The sequence below is a fragment of the Lynx canadensis genome, chromosome A2 (genome assembly GCF_007474595.2).
Source record: "Lynx canadensis isolate LIC74 chromosome A2, mLynCan4.pri.v2, whole genome shotgun sequence".
Classification (NCBI taxonomy): domain Eukaryota; kingdom Metazoa; phylum Chordata; class Mammalia; order Carnivora; family Felidae; genus Lynx; species Lynx canadensis.
Genome location: NC_044304.2, coordinates 9,076,357 through 9,094,144, shown reverse-complemented (window position 1 = coordinate 9,094,144; position 17,788 = coordinate 9,076,357). Strand labels below are relative to the sequence as shown.

Here is a 17,788-nt window from a genome sequence, read left to right as displayed (position 1 = left end):
GCTGGGGAATACATGGAACTCAGTGTGGCAGACTCCAGCCGCTGCTCGGATTCAGAGCCTGAGCGGGAAAGGGTCTCTAGACTTCCCCCCTCCACCCCCACCCCCCCGCCTCGCCTCTACCCACCCCTACCCCGAGGAGTCTGAAAGTTGCCGCCTGCGGGGACTCGGCAGTGGGTTAACTGCAGGCCTGCTTTGCCTTCCCCCGTGGGGTGGTGGTGGCTAGAAGCCAGGACAAGGTTCATTCCGGAAGGGCGGGCCACAGAAGGGAGGGGAGGAGAGGGGAAGGGGGCCTCAGGTGGATGCTGGCTGGCGATAGGCTGGCCTGGGCCCGAACCCCAGCTGCTGGGCCTCTAACAGGCCCCCCCCCCCCCCCCCCCCTGCCCTCCGGTCTGAAAGGCAAAGCAGTGAGCCACTTCCTGTCCCAGACACCAGCAAGGGGGCCTGGCAGCAGCCTTTGCAGTCTAGAAGTTTGGTTACCAAAAAAAAAAAAAAAAAAAAGAACAAAACAAAACAAAACACCCCAACCCCCAAACCAACTTTATCCTCCTCAAGCCCTTGGGTTGAACGTGCACACATTGGCCCTTGGGGAGGTTTTTGCTGTCAGAAAGGGGAGGAAAAAATGGTACAGTCACCCAGCAAGTGGGTGTGAAAAAGCTGAAGAGGGCATTTGGTGGACCAACCTGGTGGGTGGTGGGCCAAGGATGCAAGGAGAGAGAGAAAAGGCCGCCTAGTGGTGGCAGGGAGACCTGGGGCCCCGTGGCCCTCGCCCCACCCCACCCCATCCCACCCCAGCTCTCTTTCCTTATCAGTGAATGGAAGATAAGCCACTGGGTATATACAAGCAAAAGTCCACGGGTGTGGACAAGGGCCTCTATGTGACCCCTGCCCCCCACCCCATCCCCCCCCAATCCAGGAGAGAAAGAAAAACAATGCACTTTGTTTTACTAGACACACGTTTGCTCTAGGCCTTAATTCCCTCATCTGTAAAACGAGGCCAGTGAAAGTGTCTACTTTAATTTTTTTGTTTCTTTTGAGAGACAGCGAGCACACAAGTGGGGGAGGGGCAGGGAGCAGGAGAGAGAGGATCCCAAGCAGGCTCCACACCATCAGGGCAGAGACTGACATGAGGCTCGAACCCACGAACTGCGAGATCGTGACCTGAGCGGAGATCAAGCGTCGGATGCTTCGAGGACCGCGCCGCCCGGGTGCCCCAGGCCTGCTTTAGTTCTGATTTAGGCTTGCAGTGATGGGTAACTGAGAATGTGGGAGGACCAGGCACAGCACCTGACTGGGTGGGAGGCATCCCTGTGTGCAGTCTCTTCTTAGAACAGGGCATGTTATCTGGCCTGTAACTACCCAAAAGCCTCCGGGGCCGGATGCTGGGGCTCCAGGGACCCTCAGAAGCTCCTGGAGCCCCACAGACTCTCCTGAGGGTGAACCTCTCTGGCTAGCTCTGTAAACAGAAGAGACTTCGCATGAATTCTCACGGAACACAACAGCTAATTCCCCAGCGTATCTTCCCGGAGCTCCAAGAGACAGCAAAAGGTTTCCCAGACCCCCAGCTCAGGTCGCTCTGGCCCATTAGGATCGCGCTGTGCTCCTCTCAGGCCCTTGGAAGAACTTCCCAAGCAGGGAAACTGAGGCCCGGACCAGGGAGCCGACTGGCTGGGGGGTCGTGACCTCCGGCTCATCTGGCAGGGCGGCAAGACCTTGGATTCACCTGGGTCCCTCGGCCGGGCCAAGCCCACCCCCCAGAGATCCTGGGATGTCTCAGCCCTCAGCACAGCGGATTCTCCCAGGCTAGCTATGCCCCGTCCCCCACCCCCGGGGGGGGGGGGGTGGACACAACCCTCAGCTCACCAGAGAGCAGAGAACCAGGCTCTATCACTCCACTGAGGACCGCAAGGGGTGCATTTGCCTTGCCCTTTCTGATCATTTGTGAAAACAAGACCTGAGTCGGGAGAGAAAGAGCGGCCTGTTCGCTAGCTCGGGGGACAAATCCCCTCGGCTCCCTTTCCACAGGCCAGGCCCCTGAGATGCTCCCCCAAGCTGCACCCCCGAGGGAAGGGTTAACAGGAAGCGCCTGGCCGTCCAGCAGCTACAGAAGCCCATTGTTCTGTCAATCCCCTCCCCCTGGTCCAGGATGACCCTCTGGGGAGCCCCTTCAAAAGGGCCGGACTGGTGTCTCCAGGCTGCTGGCCAGCCAGTCGGGAGAGTGAGCGCAGGAAAAGGAAACCCGCCGGGCGCGGGCTGGGGCACAGCTGTCACCGCCACATCCCCCGGGGGCTTTCCGAGGAAGGGGCGGGGGGTGCTCAGCCTTGCCTGCCCCCGAGTGGGCAGCCCTCCCCGCGGTCCCCATCTGGAAGCCAGAAAGCTTTGATCTCGAGCCTTTAGGTACAACTGAAGCTCCTGCCTCCCTCCACCCCGCTTCCCCCCCCCTCCCGCCTCCGCTCCCCCCCCCCCCCATCTCTGGTTCAGAAAGTTTCACACCCCGCCCCTCCTCCATCGCATTTCAGATCTTCTCTTCTCCAGGTCCCGTCAGCTTTTTCTGATTAGCAGCCTCGGGTGGGGGATGGAGGAAGCGGGTGCTTTGGTAGGGCGTCCTGGGTTTGAGGGGCGCTAGGAGGAGGAGGGCTGTTAGCAATTCCCTGGGAGACCCTGGGGGCGGGCAGGGCGAGGACGAGCAGCTGGCCACCAGATGTGGGTGGACAGACGGAGGAGGAAATTAATTGGTGCCAGTCGGTGGCCGGCGAGGAAAGGCAGGTCCCCAGGGGGCCAGGGGAGCCGCCCAGGTGCGGGAGGGAGCTGAAGGAGTGAGGGGGGCAGTGAATGTTTAGGTTATTATTATTTTTAATGTTTATTTAATTTTGAGAGCGAGAGAAACAGACCACAAGCGGGAAGGGGCAGAGAGAGGGAGACACAGAATCCGAAGCAGGCTCCAGGCTCCGAGTTGTCAGCTCAGAGCCCGACGCGGGGCTCGACCCCACGAACCGTGAGATCATGACCTGAGCCGAAGTGGGACGCTTGACCTACCGAGCCACCCTGGCGCCCCTGTTGAGGTTATTTCTTCACTGAGAGCCAAAAACGTGCTGGGGGGAGAGGGGGTCGATCTAGGGACGGATTGGGTATGTAGGTGGAGGGCCTTAGGCCTTGGGCTCAGCTCTCCTGGACACAAATTTCGAGGTGGGCGGAATAAACCTCCAGGCTGAGCCTGGGGGAACAGAACAGGTTCCCTAGTGAGACCCTAGTGCCCTAGTGAGACCCATTGTGGACACAGGTGGGAAGGTGTGGACGCCCCTGAGCACACGTGTGTGGATCCGAGCGCCACGAGACACTGCTGCGGGGGCTCTGGTTCCCCGTGGACACCGGTGTGGGGTTCTGGGCTCCTCTGGACACGTGGGGAGCTTCAGCAGCCTGCACGACAGCGGTGGGTAGCATGAACCCCAAGCTCTCGCAGCCCCATTTCCCTCCCGCTCCTTCCGCGATTTACCTGATTCGGATCAGGCCCCCAGCCCCACACGCCCCGGCGCGGCCTCCGCCTTCCGGCCCGGCCCCTAAGTCCCACTCCCGCATCCGCGGGGCGTGCTTTGGGGGTGGGGGGGGCGCCCCGCGCGGAGAGCCTGGGCGGAATCCGTTCCGGAAGAGACCGGTTTGGGGGGGCGAGGGGCGTGGCCCAAGTCACTGACTGCGCTGGGAGTTCTTGGAAGTCGCTCCGTGCGGCGCGCAGGGGCGGGACCCGGGGGAAAGAGCGCGAGACGAGGTGAACTCGTCTATCCCGCCCCCGTCTGTGATTGACACCCCGATCGCTCCGCCCCGCGTTGTGGTAGTTACTGACCTCGACCTTCCCGCCTAGGACTCACATTTCCTGGCGGAGATCGAGGCCCCGCCCCGCCTGGCCTAGGCCTGCGCCTTCCCGGCTCGGACGCGCGGACCTCGCCCCAGGTTCCTGGAACCGGGCAAACCGGTCCGGGTGCTGCTTCTGTGGCTCAGCCCTTTCACAGGTTTGCGGAGGCTTTAGCGGGGCGCCTGTCCCTTAGGTCCTGCCGAGAGGAGAGTGGAGGGGATCTTGGATGGCCGACACGACTAGAGCCGTCCCTTACTTGCTCTCCTGCAGGGCGATCCTCTCTGGCCTCAGTTTCCCATCCGTAAAAGGTGGAGTTAAAAGGACCAGTCTCAAAGGAGAGGTTGCAAATGAATCATTCATTCACAAAAACCACTTAGCAAGCACCTGCTAGACTCGTCTCTGGCCTCGAAAGGAGGCCCCAGGCCAGAAGAGGAGACAAACCCAGAAACGAGTATAAAATTGCTTTGTGATGTTACAGGGAAAAAAAAAAAAAAAAAGCTCCTAATCTGAGCGTCCGTAAACAAAGGTCTTGGACCAAAATGGGGGGCACTTGTAGCTTTGTCTCTCTTCCAGAGGCAGAATTTTTCTAACTCTGAAACGGTGGCCAAACTGATTCAATGCTATTTAAATAAGAGGACGAATCCCTTTGTTTCTCTCTTTTCAGCTTTTAGACTTTCCCTAGTCTTCTGACTGAAGATAGGCCCTTTCCTGTCTCCTGTGGTAATAATGTGTCGTAAACCGTGGCGAATCTCTGTGCCTAACTAAGAAAGCTGTCTGGACCCTCATACTGGCTACTGTTTCAGCAGAATCTTAAGACATTGTTTTGTTTTCACTGTAGCTTGTATTAAAGGTTACCTTCTAAGTATGGTCCGTGATTAACAAGTGGCTTACGTTCAGAAAAATTTTTAGGTAAATAATAGTACAGTTGTTTTGCAGATATGACAAAAATCCTGGCCATCAACGGTCTGAAATTTGGTAAATTCTATGCTAAGAGTCATGGGCAGCCACTGATTAAATGCGACAATAACTACTAAGCACTTAGCACTTGCCTCCCCCAGACAACCGCATCGACTCTTCCAGGCCTGGGTTGGGCATTCCTGGGACGGACATTTGAACACAGATGCGAACTAGAACATTAATTTACCCTTCCAGACGGTGAGTAGTGTTTGAAGGAAGGCTGAGAAGAGGGGTAAAGGGGCTGGGAGGCAGAGTGGGGAGCGTCTTTAGATCAGATGGCCAAAGAAGGCCTCTCCCAGGAGGTGACATTCCGGCAGAGATCTGAACAAAGTGAGAATGGATGTCTGGGAGAGGAGCATTGCAAACAGAAGCAACACCAAGTGCAAAGGCCCTGGACTGGGACATGCCTGGCCTGTTCTCCAAGCAGAAAAGAGGCCACGGTGGATGAAGCAGAGGGGAGCTGGAGAGTGACATTATCCAACTTGCATTTTTAGAAGATCTGTGTGGCTGCGGGGTAGGATAGATTGTGGGGGCGAGAGCAGGGGGGAAGCCACTGCCCTGATCCATGTGAGAGGTAACAGCAGCCCACACCAACATCAGAGCCAGGAGGTGGAGAAAGTGGAGTGGGATGAGAGGTCAAGTTGACAGCACCTGTGACTGGGTGCCATGGGCAGGAAGGAGAAAAAGGGATCCAAGGAGGATTCCTCAGTTGGGAGGCCAGGGAGACATGGGAAGGGGCCTCGGACAGAAAGCCTGGGGGTGGGGGAGGGGGTCCAGGCTGGAGAGCAAAATTTGGGAGCCGGCATAGAGTGGCATTTAAGGCCCTGCGACTGAATGAGACTACCTACAAAGGGGTGAGTGTAGACAGCCAGAGAGAGGCCCAGGGCCTGAGGTGGGAGGAAACCAGAAGTGTGGAGGCCTGGGAGGAGGCAAGAGTCAACCGGGTCAAATCCCTAGGATGAAACCAAACTCTGGAGCTGAGCGGGGACGCTGACCCTCATGCACACGGAGCTGTTGGAGGCAGGAACTATTTCTCCAGCTCTCTGGGATGAGCACAGCATCTGTACCCACATTGCCACACCAAATGCCTGTATTGCTGTATGCGCCTTTAAATGGACGGCACTGTTATTCTGAGTTCTACCAATAATAAAATAACACCGCTTCCGGTGTGCCAGGCATCCCACCAGGCCCTTTATATCTATTATCTCACTTAATCTTCGCAACGGACCCCAAGAGGTAGGGGCTATGGTTGCCCACAGTGTACAGCCAGGGAAACGGAGGCCCAGAGACATGAAGTGACTCGCTCAAAGCTGCACAGCAAGCAAGTAAACCTGGTGGGCGGGCTCCAGAATCTGTGTTCCCACCCCCACAAGGTCTGCCGCCGGCCCTTGTCCCTCAGCGTCATGGTTCTGAGCCGTTGGTGTCGCCAGAGAGTGTAGATCTGTCCCCGCTCAGGCCATTTATTCTCCGGGGAGGCATGGATAGTCCGAATTCTACCAGACCGGTTAGATGGGATGGGCGTGTAGGTTGTTTCCAATTTGTACTGTGGACAACACTGTAATGAACAGCCTTCTGGAGCCTCCCGCTGCAGGCCTGAGGTTCCCCCGGGGGGACTCTGCTGGTCAAGGGACTTGTGACACTTTTAGTTTTCACAACTATTGTCCCATGAATTACTCCCCCAGAGGGCCTAGCCCAATGATCCGATGCCATGTAACGGTGTGAAAACCCAGGTTATTGTGACGAATATTCAATGTTGCCTATTCGGAAGGGTGGAATGGGGTCTTGGGAAGGGGGATATATTAAAGGGATGGGGGGGGGGCTTCTCCTGTCTCCCACTTCATCATCTCCAGCCCCCAGCCCGGAAACCCCCAGGAGGTGGGGCGGAGATCAGCCTGACCGCTTCCCGGGGAGGAAGGAAGGGCCAGGAGGTTCCTGCGACAGGATGCGCACTGAGGGCCCCCTCCCCAGCCGCCGGGGACTTCCCGGGGCAGGCCAGGTTCTCAGGGGAGCTGCTCCCACGCGAACGCACTGAACTGCCGCTGGGGTGTGGGGCTCCAGTCTCCCCCCCCCCCCGCCACGTCCCACTGGGGAGTTACGGGTCAGGACCCCGAGTGGGTGGCGCTTAAGTCTCCCGTGTTTCTCCAGGAAAGAATCAGGTGGCCGCGGAGGCGAGCTGGGCTAGATTCCCCTGGGGGAACCCAGAGGGAGGCGGGGAGCGGGGTGGGTGGACGAGGCTGGAGGGGAGCCGGAGGCGGGAGTTCTGGGGCGGATCCACCCTCCATCTCACCCTCCTCCTTCCACCCTACGGCCTCGGGGTCAGGTCCCCCGGGGTCGCGGGAAGCTGGCAGGGCCGGAGCCAGCCGTCTGGAGGCGGGGCGGCTGCTTTCCCGGCGCCTCCCGCCGCCCTCACTGCCCGCACCTGCGGCTCCTTTGTCCTCCTAACTGCCACCCCGCCACCCGCCCTGGGGCGACGCCTCGCAGCCCCTCTCCTAAATCAGCACTGGATACGTTATGAGCGTTTTCTGCTCTGGGGTGACTAAAATGGAGCTGGGATAGAGCCAAAGCAAATAACTAGGGCTCTCAGGGGGGTGTTTCTAAATCTACGGCCGCCTTTCGGGGAAGCTGTTTAGAGGCCCACTTCACAGATGGGGAGACTGAGGCTGGGAAACTCCCCTCCCAGCCTGAGTCACAAAATGGTACCGCCAGAGATAAGAACAAGGGTATACAGGGCGCCCCAAAGCGCACTTCAGCTCCCCCGCAAGCTGAGGGACCCCCGCCAAAGCTGATTCAGTTGGTCAAGTGGGGTGGGGGGAAGTGAGATCTGACATCCTCCGAAAGCCTCCAAAGGAGGCGTGGCCTTCCCAATTCTGTTTGGGGCACTGGACCCATCGGTAATCCCCCTCGAAGGTCTGAACTCGTCAAGCCCTCTCCGCTCCCCCCCCCCGCCCCCGCCTGCCCCGAGTTGCAGGATTTCGACGGAACCACCGAATGTGGGGGAGCTGAAGGAGTCAGAGGACCAGAGCACCCAGCACGGAAACGCTCTGGCCAAGAAAAGGGGGCCCAGCCCCATCCCGCCCACTCTACCCACGTGATAGCCGGTCAGACCGGTTTCTGGGGCCCCAGCAAGCCGCCGCCAGCTCCTGACCCCTTAACCCTGCCCCTCCCCCATCAGGGAAGAAAACCAGACGGGCAGCACAGACTTTATTCAAATGGTCTTTATTTTCCTATCTGGCGTTTCTAGCAAAAAGCCAGATAGATGAAATTAAACAGAATCCACCACAGTAAAGGTAAACAGACCTCAGCACGCCCTGGCAAGAATCTTCCCCTTCCCAAACCGGCCCAGTCTCACCAGCAACTGGTCCCAGCGCAGCCTTACAAGCGCTCTCAACACCCCCACCCAATTTTGTGATTCAGACCAGGATCGTCTGGGTTGTGTCTGTGTGTCTGAGGGACGGTCACGCCGGAGACTGGGAACGTATTACCACCTCTCACGCACCAGATGAGGAAAATTGTAACCTGAAATTAAATCGGGCCCCCACCTTGCCCCCGCTATACAGCCGAAGGCGCAGGGGCGCGGGGCACAAACCCGCAGCGCGCGGGGCGAGGTGACTCAGGACGCCCTCCTCCCATTCCCCAGGGCGGTCCACACCCCAGACCCTCCTCCCAGGCCCCACACCCACGCAAGGCAACAGGAAGCTCCCCACGTCTGCCCCATGACGCAACGATGACCGCTTGCACAAGTATGTCACTGGTGGGGGAAGGGAGCGCCTGCCTGGAATTCTGAGGTTGGAAATGCAAACACCAACTATTGAAAAACCTTGAAAGGGCAGTACAGCTCCCAATAAAAAATAAAGTCCGACCCTGAGGAGTTTTAAAGAACCTAGCCTCCCTGCTCCCAGTCCCAGAAGGAGAGGGAAAGGTCCACGTCCCAGTCCGTTAAGACAGCACCTGTGGGCGCAGCAGGTCTCGGCGGAAGGCGCTCGCGCTCCCCGCTCAGGCTCCTCGGCGCCGCCGCTGCGCACAGGCGGCGACGGCTCCCCGGGGGCAGAGTCCCTCCTCAGGCCTCTCAGCAGCCCGGGCGGCAGCTCCTCTCCACGGTTTCAGCGGGCGCTCCCCCGGGGGCGGGCCTCGCCTCGGGTGTGCGCACTCCGGCCGACGGTTCGGCCCGCGCTCTGGGCTCCCGTAGCGCCGCTCGGGGACCCTCAGAAGGCCACCACGGCCCGCACGAGCACGTTCAGCATGCTGTCCGCAGGGCGGCAGGCAGGCTTCGCCTCGCACGCCGGCGGCGCCGTCGGGGGGGCGGCGGGGCTGCAGTTCAGGAGGCCAGAGAAGCGCCTCTGTAGGACGCGCGCCAGGTTGGGGAAGGCGCCCTCCGCTTGAGCGGGAGGTGGCTGCAGGCGATCAGGGACCTCCGAAGAGGCCCCTGCCTCCTCCTCCTCCTCTTCTAGACGGGCTTTCTTGCTTGGGACCAGTCCGACGTCCCCGCCGTCACTCAGGCTGCTGCTCCGCCGCTTGCGGCTGACTTTAGTGGGGCGCGGGGCACAGGGAGCTGGGGTCTCCGCGGCTCCCGGCGCCTCCCGCGTGTCCATAGGCTCCGGGGAAGGCTGCTCACCGTCGGGGGGCGCTGCCTCGGCTACAGCTTCCGCTTCCCGCAACTGGTGCAGGCGAGGATCAGGGGAGCGGACGGGCGGCAAGGGCACCTCGGGCTCGTGGGCTTCCACCTTGGCCGAGAGGTAGAGCTCTCGCGCGCTGCGCATGACCAGCGACAGCTGCAGACTCCGGTGCAGCCGCAGGCCACCGCGCTGCATGCGCGAATGGTACATCTTCCACACCGACAGGGTCATGATGCGTTGAGCCTCCTTCTGCACCTCCATGGCGGCTAGACGGCGGGGGCGAGGACGGCGGGGGCTCCCTGACTGGGCAGGACAGGTAGCAGGTGCACTCCGGGCTACGCGCTCGTTCACGCTTCTCCCCTCGCGCCAACCCACGCCGTGACACTGCTAGGACGCTCTGCCCCGGCGCCCGCCACCCGGGCCCTTTTGTACCCGGGGTGAAGTCACGGAGACGCCCCGCCCAATCCGAGAGCCGCATCCGGGCTTCCCAACGCACCACGGCGAGAGACTCCTTAAAGCGACAGGGTAGAATTTACCGAGGCGGGAGAAGGGAGGGAGTCGGGGCGTGGGGGAGCATTCCCCAGTCCACGCAGAGCTCTCGGGGTGGTCTCCTTTCCCAGGGCCCTCAATGAGCAGGCGCGCGGGCCCAGAAGAGCAGGGCGGCGGATGGGGGATCAGAGTCCACCCACGTGCTTGCGTTTGAAGCCCCAGTGGCTTGTAGGCAGCGAGTTTCCCTTCGCACCGGGGAAGACCGGGGTTCGAACCGGTATATCCTCCGTGGGCACAGTTCCTAGCAGCTACTAGGTGTCTAGTTAATATTTTTTGAATCAGTAACCGATTCGTATTTTTTGAATCAGTAACCGTGCTAACACTTACGAAAGCACTTACTACCCGTCAGGCGCTGTTAAGGGTTTTCCTTTACTAAATGCCTCACCTCCACTCCGCGGAGGGTACTGCTGTACCTGATTTCTTCCGCTGGGGAAATCGAGACAGAGTGACCCGTCCAATGTTTGCTAAACGAATAAACGGCCACTGCAGTGAAAGGGGACACTGGGGCCTCCAGCTCTTGCGTCTTTCTAGCTTAAGCCAGCCCTCCTCACTCCTTCTCTGTAGGCAGTAAGCAGGCGGGCAGCGGGGGCTGGCTCCTAGGCGTAGCTGCCCACTCCGCGGGCATTGGATGTCTGCAGACACGAACGCAGCCCTGGGTGTCATTCCTGCGCTCCACACCGAACACCCCCCGCCCCTTTCCTCTACTCGAGCTCCACGGGTGGGCTGGGTGCTCGCAGGACGCAGGACCCGGGCTACAGGACAGTCCGGGTGAACACGTGGCTGCGCCCCTTAGACAACACGGCCCTGCTCCGCCCCTGCGCCCCAGGAAGCGTGCTTGGGGTAGGAGCTGTAAACTGAGCAAGGCAGAGATAGAGCGGATAGATAGAAAACATCGGCCCCACCCTCCGCTACGCCCTATTGCTCCAGTTCCTCCAAAATAAGATGCAAAATTGTTCCTATAGCTCCATTCATTCGTGGCAAGGGCCCTTTAAGGGAAGGCTCGTCTCCCTCCCCCGCTTGCCGCGCCGAAGGGAGAGCGGAGTCTTCCGGCCACTGGAAGCGCCAGACTTCCACGACTAAATTTGGGTATAATGACGTAGGGCAGGCGCGCGAGCCGCTTCCGGCTGCCCATATAAGGACAGGGGCCGGGATCTCCGCTCTGAGCCGAGGCAGCCTCCTTCCGGGCGGGCGGGGGCGGTGCCTGGCCTCCGAACACGCCCCCTTCCCTTCCCTCCCCCGCTCCCAGCCGCTAAGGAAGGCTGTAGTCCCGGGCTTCCGGACCAGAGTTTAGCGGGGCGGGCGGGAAAGGAGGGGAAGGCTTCGCTTCCTTCCCTCCGGCGGCCGAGAAGGCGTGACGCCTCTCCGGGAAGCCCCCCGCCAGCAGGTAGGGGCGATCTCTGGGCTTCCACTGACGCCATCTCCCAGAGACCCTCCCCAAAGACCTTGCTAACACGAGGGGCGATTCGCTGAGGACCCATTCGTCCCTGTTCCCCCATAGAGACCCACACAATTATTTCTCCCTACAAGGTTCTCTCCCAGGTGTTCTTTCTCCACCCCCCCCCCAAATCATGCACCCTTGGAGAACCCCACGCCCCGCCTTCCCACCCCCTGCACCTAAGGACTCAACAATTTTATCTTCTTGACCCCTCCAAAAACTGTCCCTAGTCATCGATCCTGCCACACACTACGGCGACCCGCTGAGGACGCCCCCATCTCCCCCAGGACCCCCACGGCGAATCCACAGTGATATTCCCAGCCCAGGCTCTGTCTCTGAGAGACTCCGAAACACAGGCTCTCCAAGAACTTCAGACATCCTGCCCAGACTTCCCCAGAGACAGACTAGGACCCCATTCAAGTGATGGCTCCCCCCGCCCCTCCAAAAAAGAGTGCTTTTCCGGAGACCTTGTCACACAGATCGCCTCTGTCACACAGGGATCCACTCTATGAGTCTCCAGACATTCCTGGTCCCTCCACAGACGGAGACCCCACACACCGAGAACTTTCTTGTATACAGAAGCCACCACCACGCCCCCTTTTTTCGACTCCTGCCTCGCACGCAGAAAGATCCCACACCCCAGAAGCATCTCTGGGGCTCCCACTCACAACCACCCCACCCCAGGGCGATCTTGGGGCGCCCTCCTCCGTAGAACAAAAGAGGAGGGGCAGTCCAGCAAGACTCTCCACCGGAGAATGCCCGCACCTCACTCCTCCTCCTGCGGTAAAGTGGGGAGGACTACCTCTCCCCCCACCCCTTCCCAACTCTGGGCTGGGACGATCTCCGAGTACAGGATCAAGGTGCAGGCTCAGGAAGTCTGTTAAGAGCGTCTTCAAATTGGGGGCGCCCCAAATTGGGGGTCGTGCTGGGGTCACGACCTGGGGTTCGTGGGCTCGAGACCCGCATTGGGCTGTCTGCTGTCAGCGTGGAGCCCGCTTGGGATCCTCTGTCCCCGCCATCTCTCTCTGCTCCTCCCCGGCGCTTGCTCTCTGTCTCAAGAATAAACAAACATTAAAAAAAAAGAGAGAGAGGTTCTACCAATCGAATGATCCCCTTCCCTAGTCATAATCTCTGATGTGAAGAAGGTTATTATTATTCACATTGCCCAAAAGGGAAACTGAGGTTGCTGCGGCAACAATGCGAAGGGCTAGCCCTCCAACCGAGAGATTTGGAGCTCCGACCCCCAACCCAGCCAGACTTAACTGGGACTCTGCTGGGGGGGGGCGCGACGAGCTACGGGGACGCGAAGCTGTTTCTGCCCATAATAAAGATGGCCGCGAGGAGGGCGGAAGCGCGGGCCTCCGAGGCCGAGGCCTCTCTTTCTACCCTGGCGTCCAGGTTCTCGATGGTGATGCGGGTCACGTGACGGGGGCGGGGGAGGCGGCGCTTTCCCTTCTTGCTGGGAGGGAACCCGCTACCAAAGCCGAGAGGGGAGTGGGGCTTGGCCTCGGGCGGGGTTTGTGTGACATGTCTCTTGAGGACCCGTTTTTTGTTGTCCGAGGGTGAGTGACAGCAACGGGGGAGAGAAGAGGGTGCTCGGTCCCCCCGCCAACCAATGCCCGCGTGTCCGGCAGAGCGTGCTAGGCAGTTTGGGCACGGCCGTCGGGGTGCGCGGGTCAGGGAAGACCCGTGGCCGAGTGGGATGGGTGCGCAGGGGGTTATCAGGATATCCTGAGCCCTGACTCGTTTGGGGGCGCAGTGGCCGGCGGGAGGACCGCCTGCCCCCAGCCGTGACCGCTGTGTGTGCCCCTGCCCGGCAGCGAGGTGCAGAAGGCGGTGAACACGGCCCGCGGGCTGTACCAGCGCTGGTGCGAGCTCCTGCAAGAGGACGCGGCGGTCGGACGCGAGGAGCTGGACTGGACGACCAATGAACTGCGGAATGGCCTGCGCAGCATCGAGTGGGACCTCGAGGACCTGGAGGAGACCATCGATATCCTGGGGGGTTGCAAGGCGTCCTGGGAGAGCCCACTGTTGTGGCAGGGGGCAACCGGACACCTGGGTGGAGTTGAGGGCTTGAGGCAGAGGAGGGGGTCATGTCTGGCTTTGGCCTTGACCCTTGACTCGCGACTTACGCATAGTGGAAGCCAACCCGGGAAAGTTCAAGCTCCCAGCCGGAGACCTGCAGGAGAGAAAGGTGTTCGTGGAGCGGATGCGGGAGGCAGTCCAGGTGAGGAGAGTTTTCGGTGGCGCGAGTGTGGGGAGGTTGGAGTATCTTTACTCTCTGATGGCGTCCTCACCCCCCAGGATATGAAGGACCATATGGTCAGCCCGGCAGCCATAGCCTTTATGGAGAGGAATAAGAGAGAGGTAAGGCATCCGGACCCAGCATCCTCACCCACCCGAGCCCAAGCCTGACCCCTCTGTGTGTGTTCACTCGTCTCCCTTGCACGTACAACAGTCGGTCTCTTCTGTGTCAGTGCCCATCTTCTCTGAGCAGTTGGTTCCTGGCTGTCTACCTGCCCGCTCTTTCTGGGTGTAGAATCCTTTCTGCCTCCTAGTGCGGGTCTGTATCCCACCCCCTCTCTCTCTTTTTTTTTTTTTTCTTTTTGCTTGTTGCGTCACTGTTTCCAGGATGTATGCCTACCTTTTTTTTCTGTGTCTGTACCTGGCACTTCTTTTTTTTTTTTTTTTTAATTTCTTTTTTTCAACGTTTTTATTTATTTTTGGGACAGAGAGAGACAGAGCATGAACGGGGGAGGGGCAGAGAGAGAGGGAGACACAGAATCGGAAACAGGCTCCAGGCTCCGAGCCATCAGCCCAGAGCCTGACGCAGGGCTCGAACTCACGGACCGCGAGATCGTGACCTGGCTGAAGTCGGACGCTTAACCGACTGCGCCACCCAGGCGCCCCAAATACCTGGCACTTCTGAGCCTGTGAACTTGGCCTCTGAGTAGATCCCCATCTGCAGTCCCTTGCATACCATTTCCCTCCGTGGGTGTGCCTGCCCTGTATGTGCCTGCGTATGCCTTTTGTGCGCACTCCCCCAGCTGCCTCTGTTGGTACTTTTTTCTTCTGTGTGTCCATCCAGCCTGTCTCCAACCCGTCATGGGATGCCCATGTGGGATCTGGGAGGGTGTAGGGCCGAGACCTGCACGGGCTTGGGGTCCTATAGCAGTGCCCACGGGCTTTCCAGGTGTGCTGCCTTGAGGGTCAAAGTCCAAATTCTTAAATACATCTGTTTATACGATGAGTCCCCCATGGATTGGGGCAATCCGCATTCCAGCCCCAGGAACTTCCCCGTTTTACAGAGGAGGAAACTGAGGCATAGGGAGGTCAATTGATAGGACCTTGGGGTCACCTTGTTAGCAAGCGGTGGGCTTGGGGAACCCAGGCTATCCCATTCCTAAGACCACCTTCCTGAGCAACAGCCATCTAGATTTGCCACCAGTCTGTGGCTTTGCTGTGAGTGGCCCTCTCTCCCTGAACCTGTGGTCTGTGCCCCCATAGATGCTGACAGGCAAGCCAGCCGCCCCAAAGCCATCCAGCGACCTGCTGGACGCCAGCATGGCCGCAGCCACCTCTCGTTACATTGAGGAGCAGCAGGCCACACAGCAGGTTCGTGCGGGTAGTCGGGGATCCTGGGCCGGAGGGGCCTCCGGACAGCTCAGGGCCCCCCGCTGACGGCAGTTCCCACTCCTCCAATCTGCAGCTGATCATGGACCAACAGAATCAACAGCTGGAAATGGTGTCCGGGAGCATCCGGGTTCTGAAGCACATGTCTGGCCGTGTCGGGGAGGAGCTGGATGAGCAGGGCGTGTGAGGCCAGGATCCTGGGGGTGGGCCGGGTGCCCTCAGCTGGCCGCGCTGGTGTGCCAGAACTTTTGGAGGCTAACGCCATCTCGGTGTCAACAGCATGCTGGATGCCTTTGCTCACGAGATGGACCACACCCAGTCCCGGATGGATGGGGTCCTCCGGAAGATGGCCAAAGTATCCCACATGACGAACGGTAAGCCCCGTTGGGGAGGCAGCTCAGGGGTGGTGGGTGGGGGGCGAAGGTGGTACCTCGTCCCCCCACCCCCCCGTGACCTCTGACCCTTTTCCCCCAGATCGCCGACAGTGGTGTGCCATCGTCGTGCTGCTGGGGGTGCTTCTTCTGGTTCTCATCCTGCTCTTCTCCCTCTGACGCCGGCCCTCCCCAGGGCGCCGGTCCTTCTAGCTGTGGGAGCTGGCAGGGTCCTGCCCCCTGGGAGAAGGGGCTTCTTCCTGGTCTCGAGGTTCTCATCCGGAGCCAGTGGGACCCTCGGGGCCCTGGGCCAGAGCCCCTGCCACTGGTCCTGTCTCAAGTGTGCTTAGGAGGTGGCAGAGGTAGGGGAACCTCAGACCCGCCCCTCCCCGTTTCTACTCTGGTGCCCCGAAGCCGTTTGCTCCTGTGCCTTCCGCGCGTGCCAACTTGGAAATAAAAATCCCAGCTTTTTTTTTTTTTAAATACACGTCTATACCTTACTGTGTGTTGTGGCTCGTTAACTCGTGCCCGTCCCCTAAATGGGACTCCCGTTGCGAGCCCCTTGCTTGCACATGCTGGGGCCCGGGTGTGTACCTACGTGCACAGGCACGCGCCTAGTAGGGGTATCAGTGGTCAGGATTTGGTGCAGAAAAGACTAGGCCAGTTTATTTCTTGGTTTCACGGCGGATGAGGCTGAAAAACCCCAAGCCTGATTCTTCCTTGAGCGTTTGAAGTTTAGTCTAAACGTCTTCTGCTCGTTCTCGGCCCACCGGAGGCAACCGCCTCAGCAGTGGAGCTGAGCAAGTCACTTCTGAGGCGCCCGAGTACCGCCGGGCTCTAATGTACACCCGGTCACTGACAAGGCAGTGTTTGTAAATTCCAGGGCTTTGCCACAGCTTGCCCGAGTGATTCCTGTGAGCCAGGAAAACTCGTAAGTGCCGCGAACCTTAGATTGCCATCTCAGATGTTTCCATTCCGCGCGTGACGCAGTCCCGCATCAGAACCACGCGTCTTAGTGGCTCATTTACACATCGCAAAGTGCTGCCTGTTACAAGGGTGTTGTTCCGTTAGGCTGACTTGTCAAACCTTAAAAAGAACCCGTGTTCAATGTGCCGATTCCCTTTTTCATGCAAACCCACTAGAGGTTTGGGTTCTCTTGATCTCTCTGTACTCTGTTCCAAGTCTTCCTGAGGTTAAAGGGTGCACTTCTGGGAGGGGATGGTGTTCGCACGTACCTGGGTTTGCCCGCATGTTAAGGCAGACAAGACTTCCCGTTACCCAAGGTGACTGGATCGGTCACCTCTGGATTTTTGGTGGTGGTGTTGCTGGCTGTCAGAACCCTTTGTGGCAGCCGAGGCTGGGGCTGGTGTTCCTCAAGTACAACCGAGCCTCCCTGGGGACCGAGATCCCACCTGATCACCTCCCCAGGACGTCCGTCTGGATGCTCTTGCTAGTTACTAGAGCGGCCAGACCTGCCCCGGGCAGGGATGAAACTTCCTTTTCCACCCCAAGGCAAACACTTTCTGATTCGGTGGGCTCCCTAACCTCAGTGAATAACCTTCCTACACTACTAGAGACATTTCTGAATCGGGGAGACCTTAGCACACATCTGCATCTCTCCCATCTGGTTCGAGAGAACATCTTGGCTTCATAGCCTCAGAACCTGTGGCTCTTCAAGGGATCTTAAAGGATGCCCACCGAACGGGACTTACCGTCTCAACTTCTGTGTTCCTTCTGATGCGTGCGTGGGCCCAACGGCTCAGATGCCGTGAAGGGTGTGGGTGTGTTCAGGATGTGTATCTGGGGCTGGGGGTGGCAAAGAGACCACAGAAGGGAGGGAGCCAGTGGCTCTGTCATGCAGCCAACTCAACAGAGGCCCTTCTTGGAGGCGATCCTGTAGGACACTGAGGTAGGACCTAGGGCTCATGCGTGTGTAGGAACAGCCCTGGGGGGATGTACATATATCCCAGTGTCTACACTAGGGTAGCCAGAAGGGGGTGTTAAGCGGAAGCTACTTCTTAAGAATGCCCCATACCCACTGTGGGGCTCGAACTCAGGACCTTGAGATCCAGAGTCCCACGCTCTACCGACTGAGCCAGGCCAGGCACCCCGCCGTAAGCGGAAGCTATTGGCCGCTTGGCTTGGAGCCTGTTTCCCAGTGGCAGGGGCTGTGGCCCAGGGCCCCCCCTCACAGTGGCGTTCTGAGGTGTGATGTTTGCACTGGCTGTCCCGAGCACACGGTGCCCTAGTGTGCAGCGACCGTCCCTTCCTGGGCCCGGCGCCCCCAGAGAGCAGCATACGGCAGGGCTGTTACAAAGGCGTTTAGTTTATTTTCCTCAGTGTCACTGATATTCTCATGGTTCACATTTCCCAGTGCGGCTCCTCT

At 59.4% G+C, this 17,788-nt stretch overlaps 2 protein-coding genes, 1 long non-coding RNA gene and 1 other non-coding gene across 5 annotated transcripts; 2 read left to right on the top strand and 2 right to left on the bottom strand.

Moving 5' to 3' along the window:
- The first annotated feature begins 3,365 nt into the window (after positions 1 to 3,365).
- On the top strand, positions 3,366 to 5,970 carry LOC115504693. The gene is made up of 3 exons (XR_003965763.1): positions 3,366 to 3,427; positions 3,854 to 4,999; positions 5,759 to 5,970. It is a non-coding gene; the product is annotated as an uncharacterized LOC115504693 (long non-coding RNA).
- A 2,031-nt stretch (positions 5,971 to 8,001) lies between these two features.
- IER2 (immediate early response 2) lies at positions 8,002 to 9,902 on the bottom strand. Its single transcript, XM_030301738.1, has one exon. It carries the CDS (start codon positions 9,673 to 9,675, stop codon positions 9,004 to 9,006), a length of 672 nt encoding a protein of 223 aa, XP_030157598.1. The 5' UTR covers positions 9,676 to 9,902; the 3' UTR covers positions 8,002 to 9,003.
- Positions 9,903 to 12,843: 2,941 nt separating this feature from the next.
- STX10 (syntaxin 10) lies at positions 12,844 to 15,903 on the top strand. 2 transcript variants are annotated; one of them, XM_030301715.1, is made up of 8 exons: positions 12,846 to 12,960; positions 13,219 to 13,388; positions 13,531 to 13,625; positions 13,703 to 13,765; positions 14,906 to 15,013; positions 15,108 to 15,214; positions 15,311 to 15,405; positions 15,506 to 15,903. In XM_030301715.1, exons 1-8 carry the CDS (start codon positions 12,926 to 12,928, stop codon positions 15,580 to 15,582), a joined length of 750 nt encoding a protein of 249 aa, XP_030157575.1. In that variant the 5' UTR covers positions 12,846 to 12,925; the 3' UTR covers positions 15,583 to 15,903. The 2 variants fall into 2 exon arrangements, with proteins under 2 accessions (XP_030157585.1, XP_030157575.1); XM_030301725.1 differs by lacking the exon at positions 15,506 to 15,903 and having other exon boundaries at positions 12,844 to 12,960; positions 15,108 to 15,210; positions 15,311 to 15,399.
- A 1,531-nt stretch (positions 15,904 to 17,434) lies between these two features.
- TRNAQ-CUG lies at positions 17,435 to 17,508 on the bottom strand. Its single transcript has one exon. It is a non-coding gene; the product is annotated as a tRNA-Gln (tRNA).
- Between the last annotated feature and the right edge of the window lie 280 nt (positions 17,509 to 17,788).

Excerpts from the sequence above, each read along its gene's own strand:
- STX10 (XM_030301715.1), top strand. The coding sequence starts at position 12,926 with ATGTCTCTTGAGGACCCGTTTTTTGTTGTCCGAGG. Across the intron at positions 13,389-13,530 it reads GGACCTGGAGGAGACCATCG|GCATAGTGGAAGCCAACCCG; the intron begins ATATCCTGGGGG and ends CTCGCGACTTAC. Across the intron at positions 15,215-15,310 it reads GAGCTGGATGAGCAGGGCGT|CATGCTGGATGCCTTTGCTC; the intron begins GTGAGGCCAGGA and ends CGGTGTCAACAG.
- IER2 (XM_030301738.1), bottom strand. The coding sequence starts at position 9,675 with ATGGAGGTGCAGAAGGAGGCTCAACGCATCATGACCCTGTCGGTGTGG.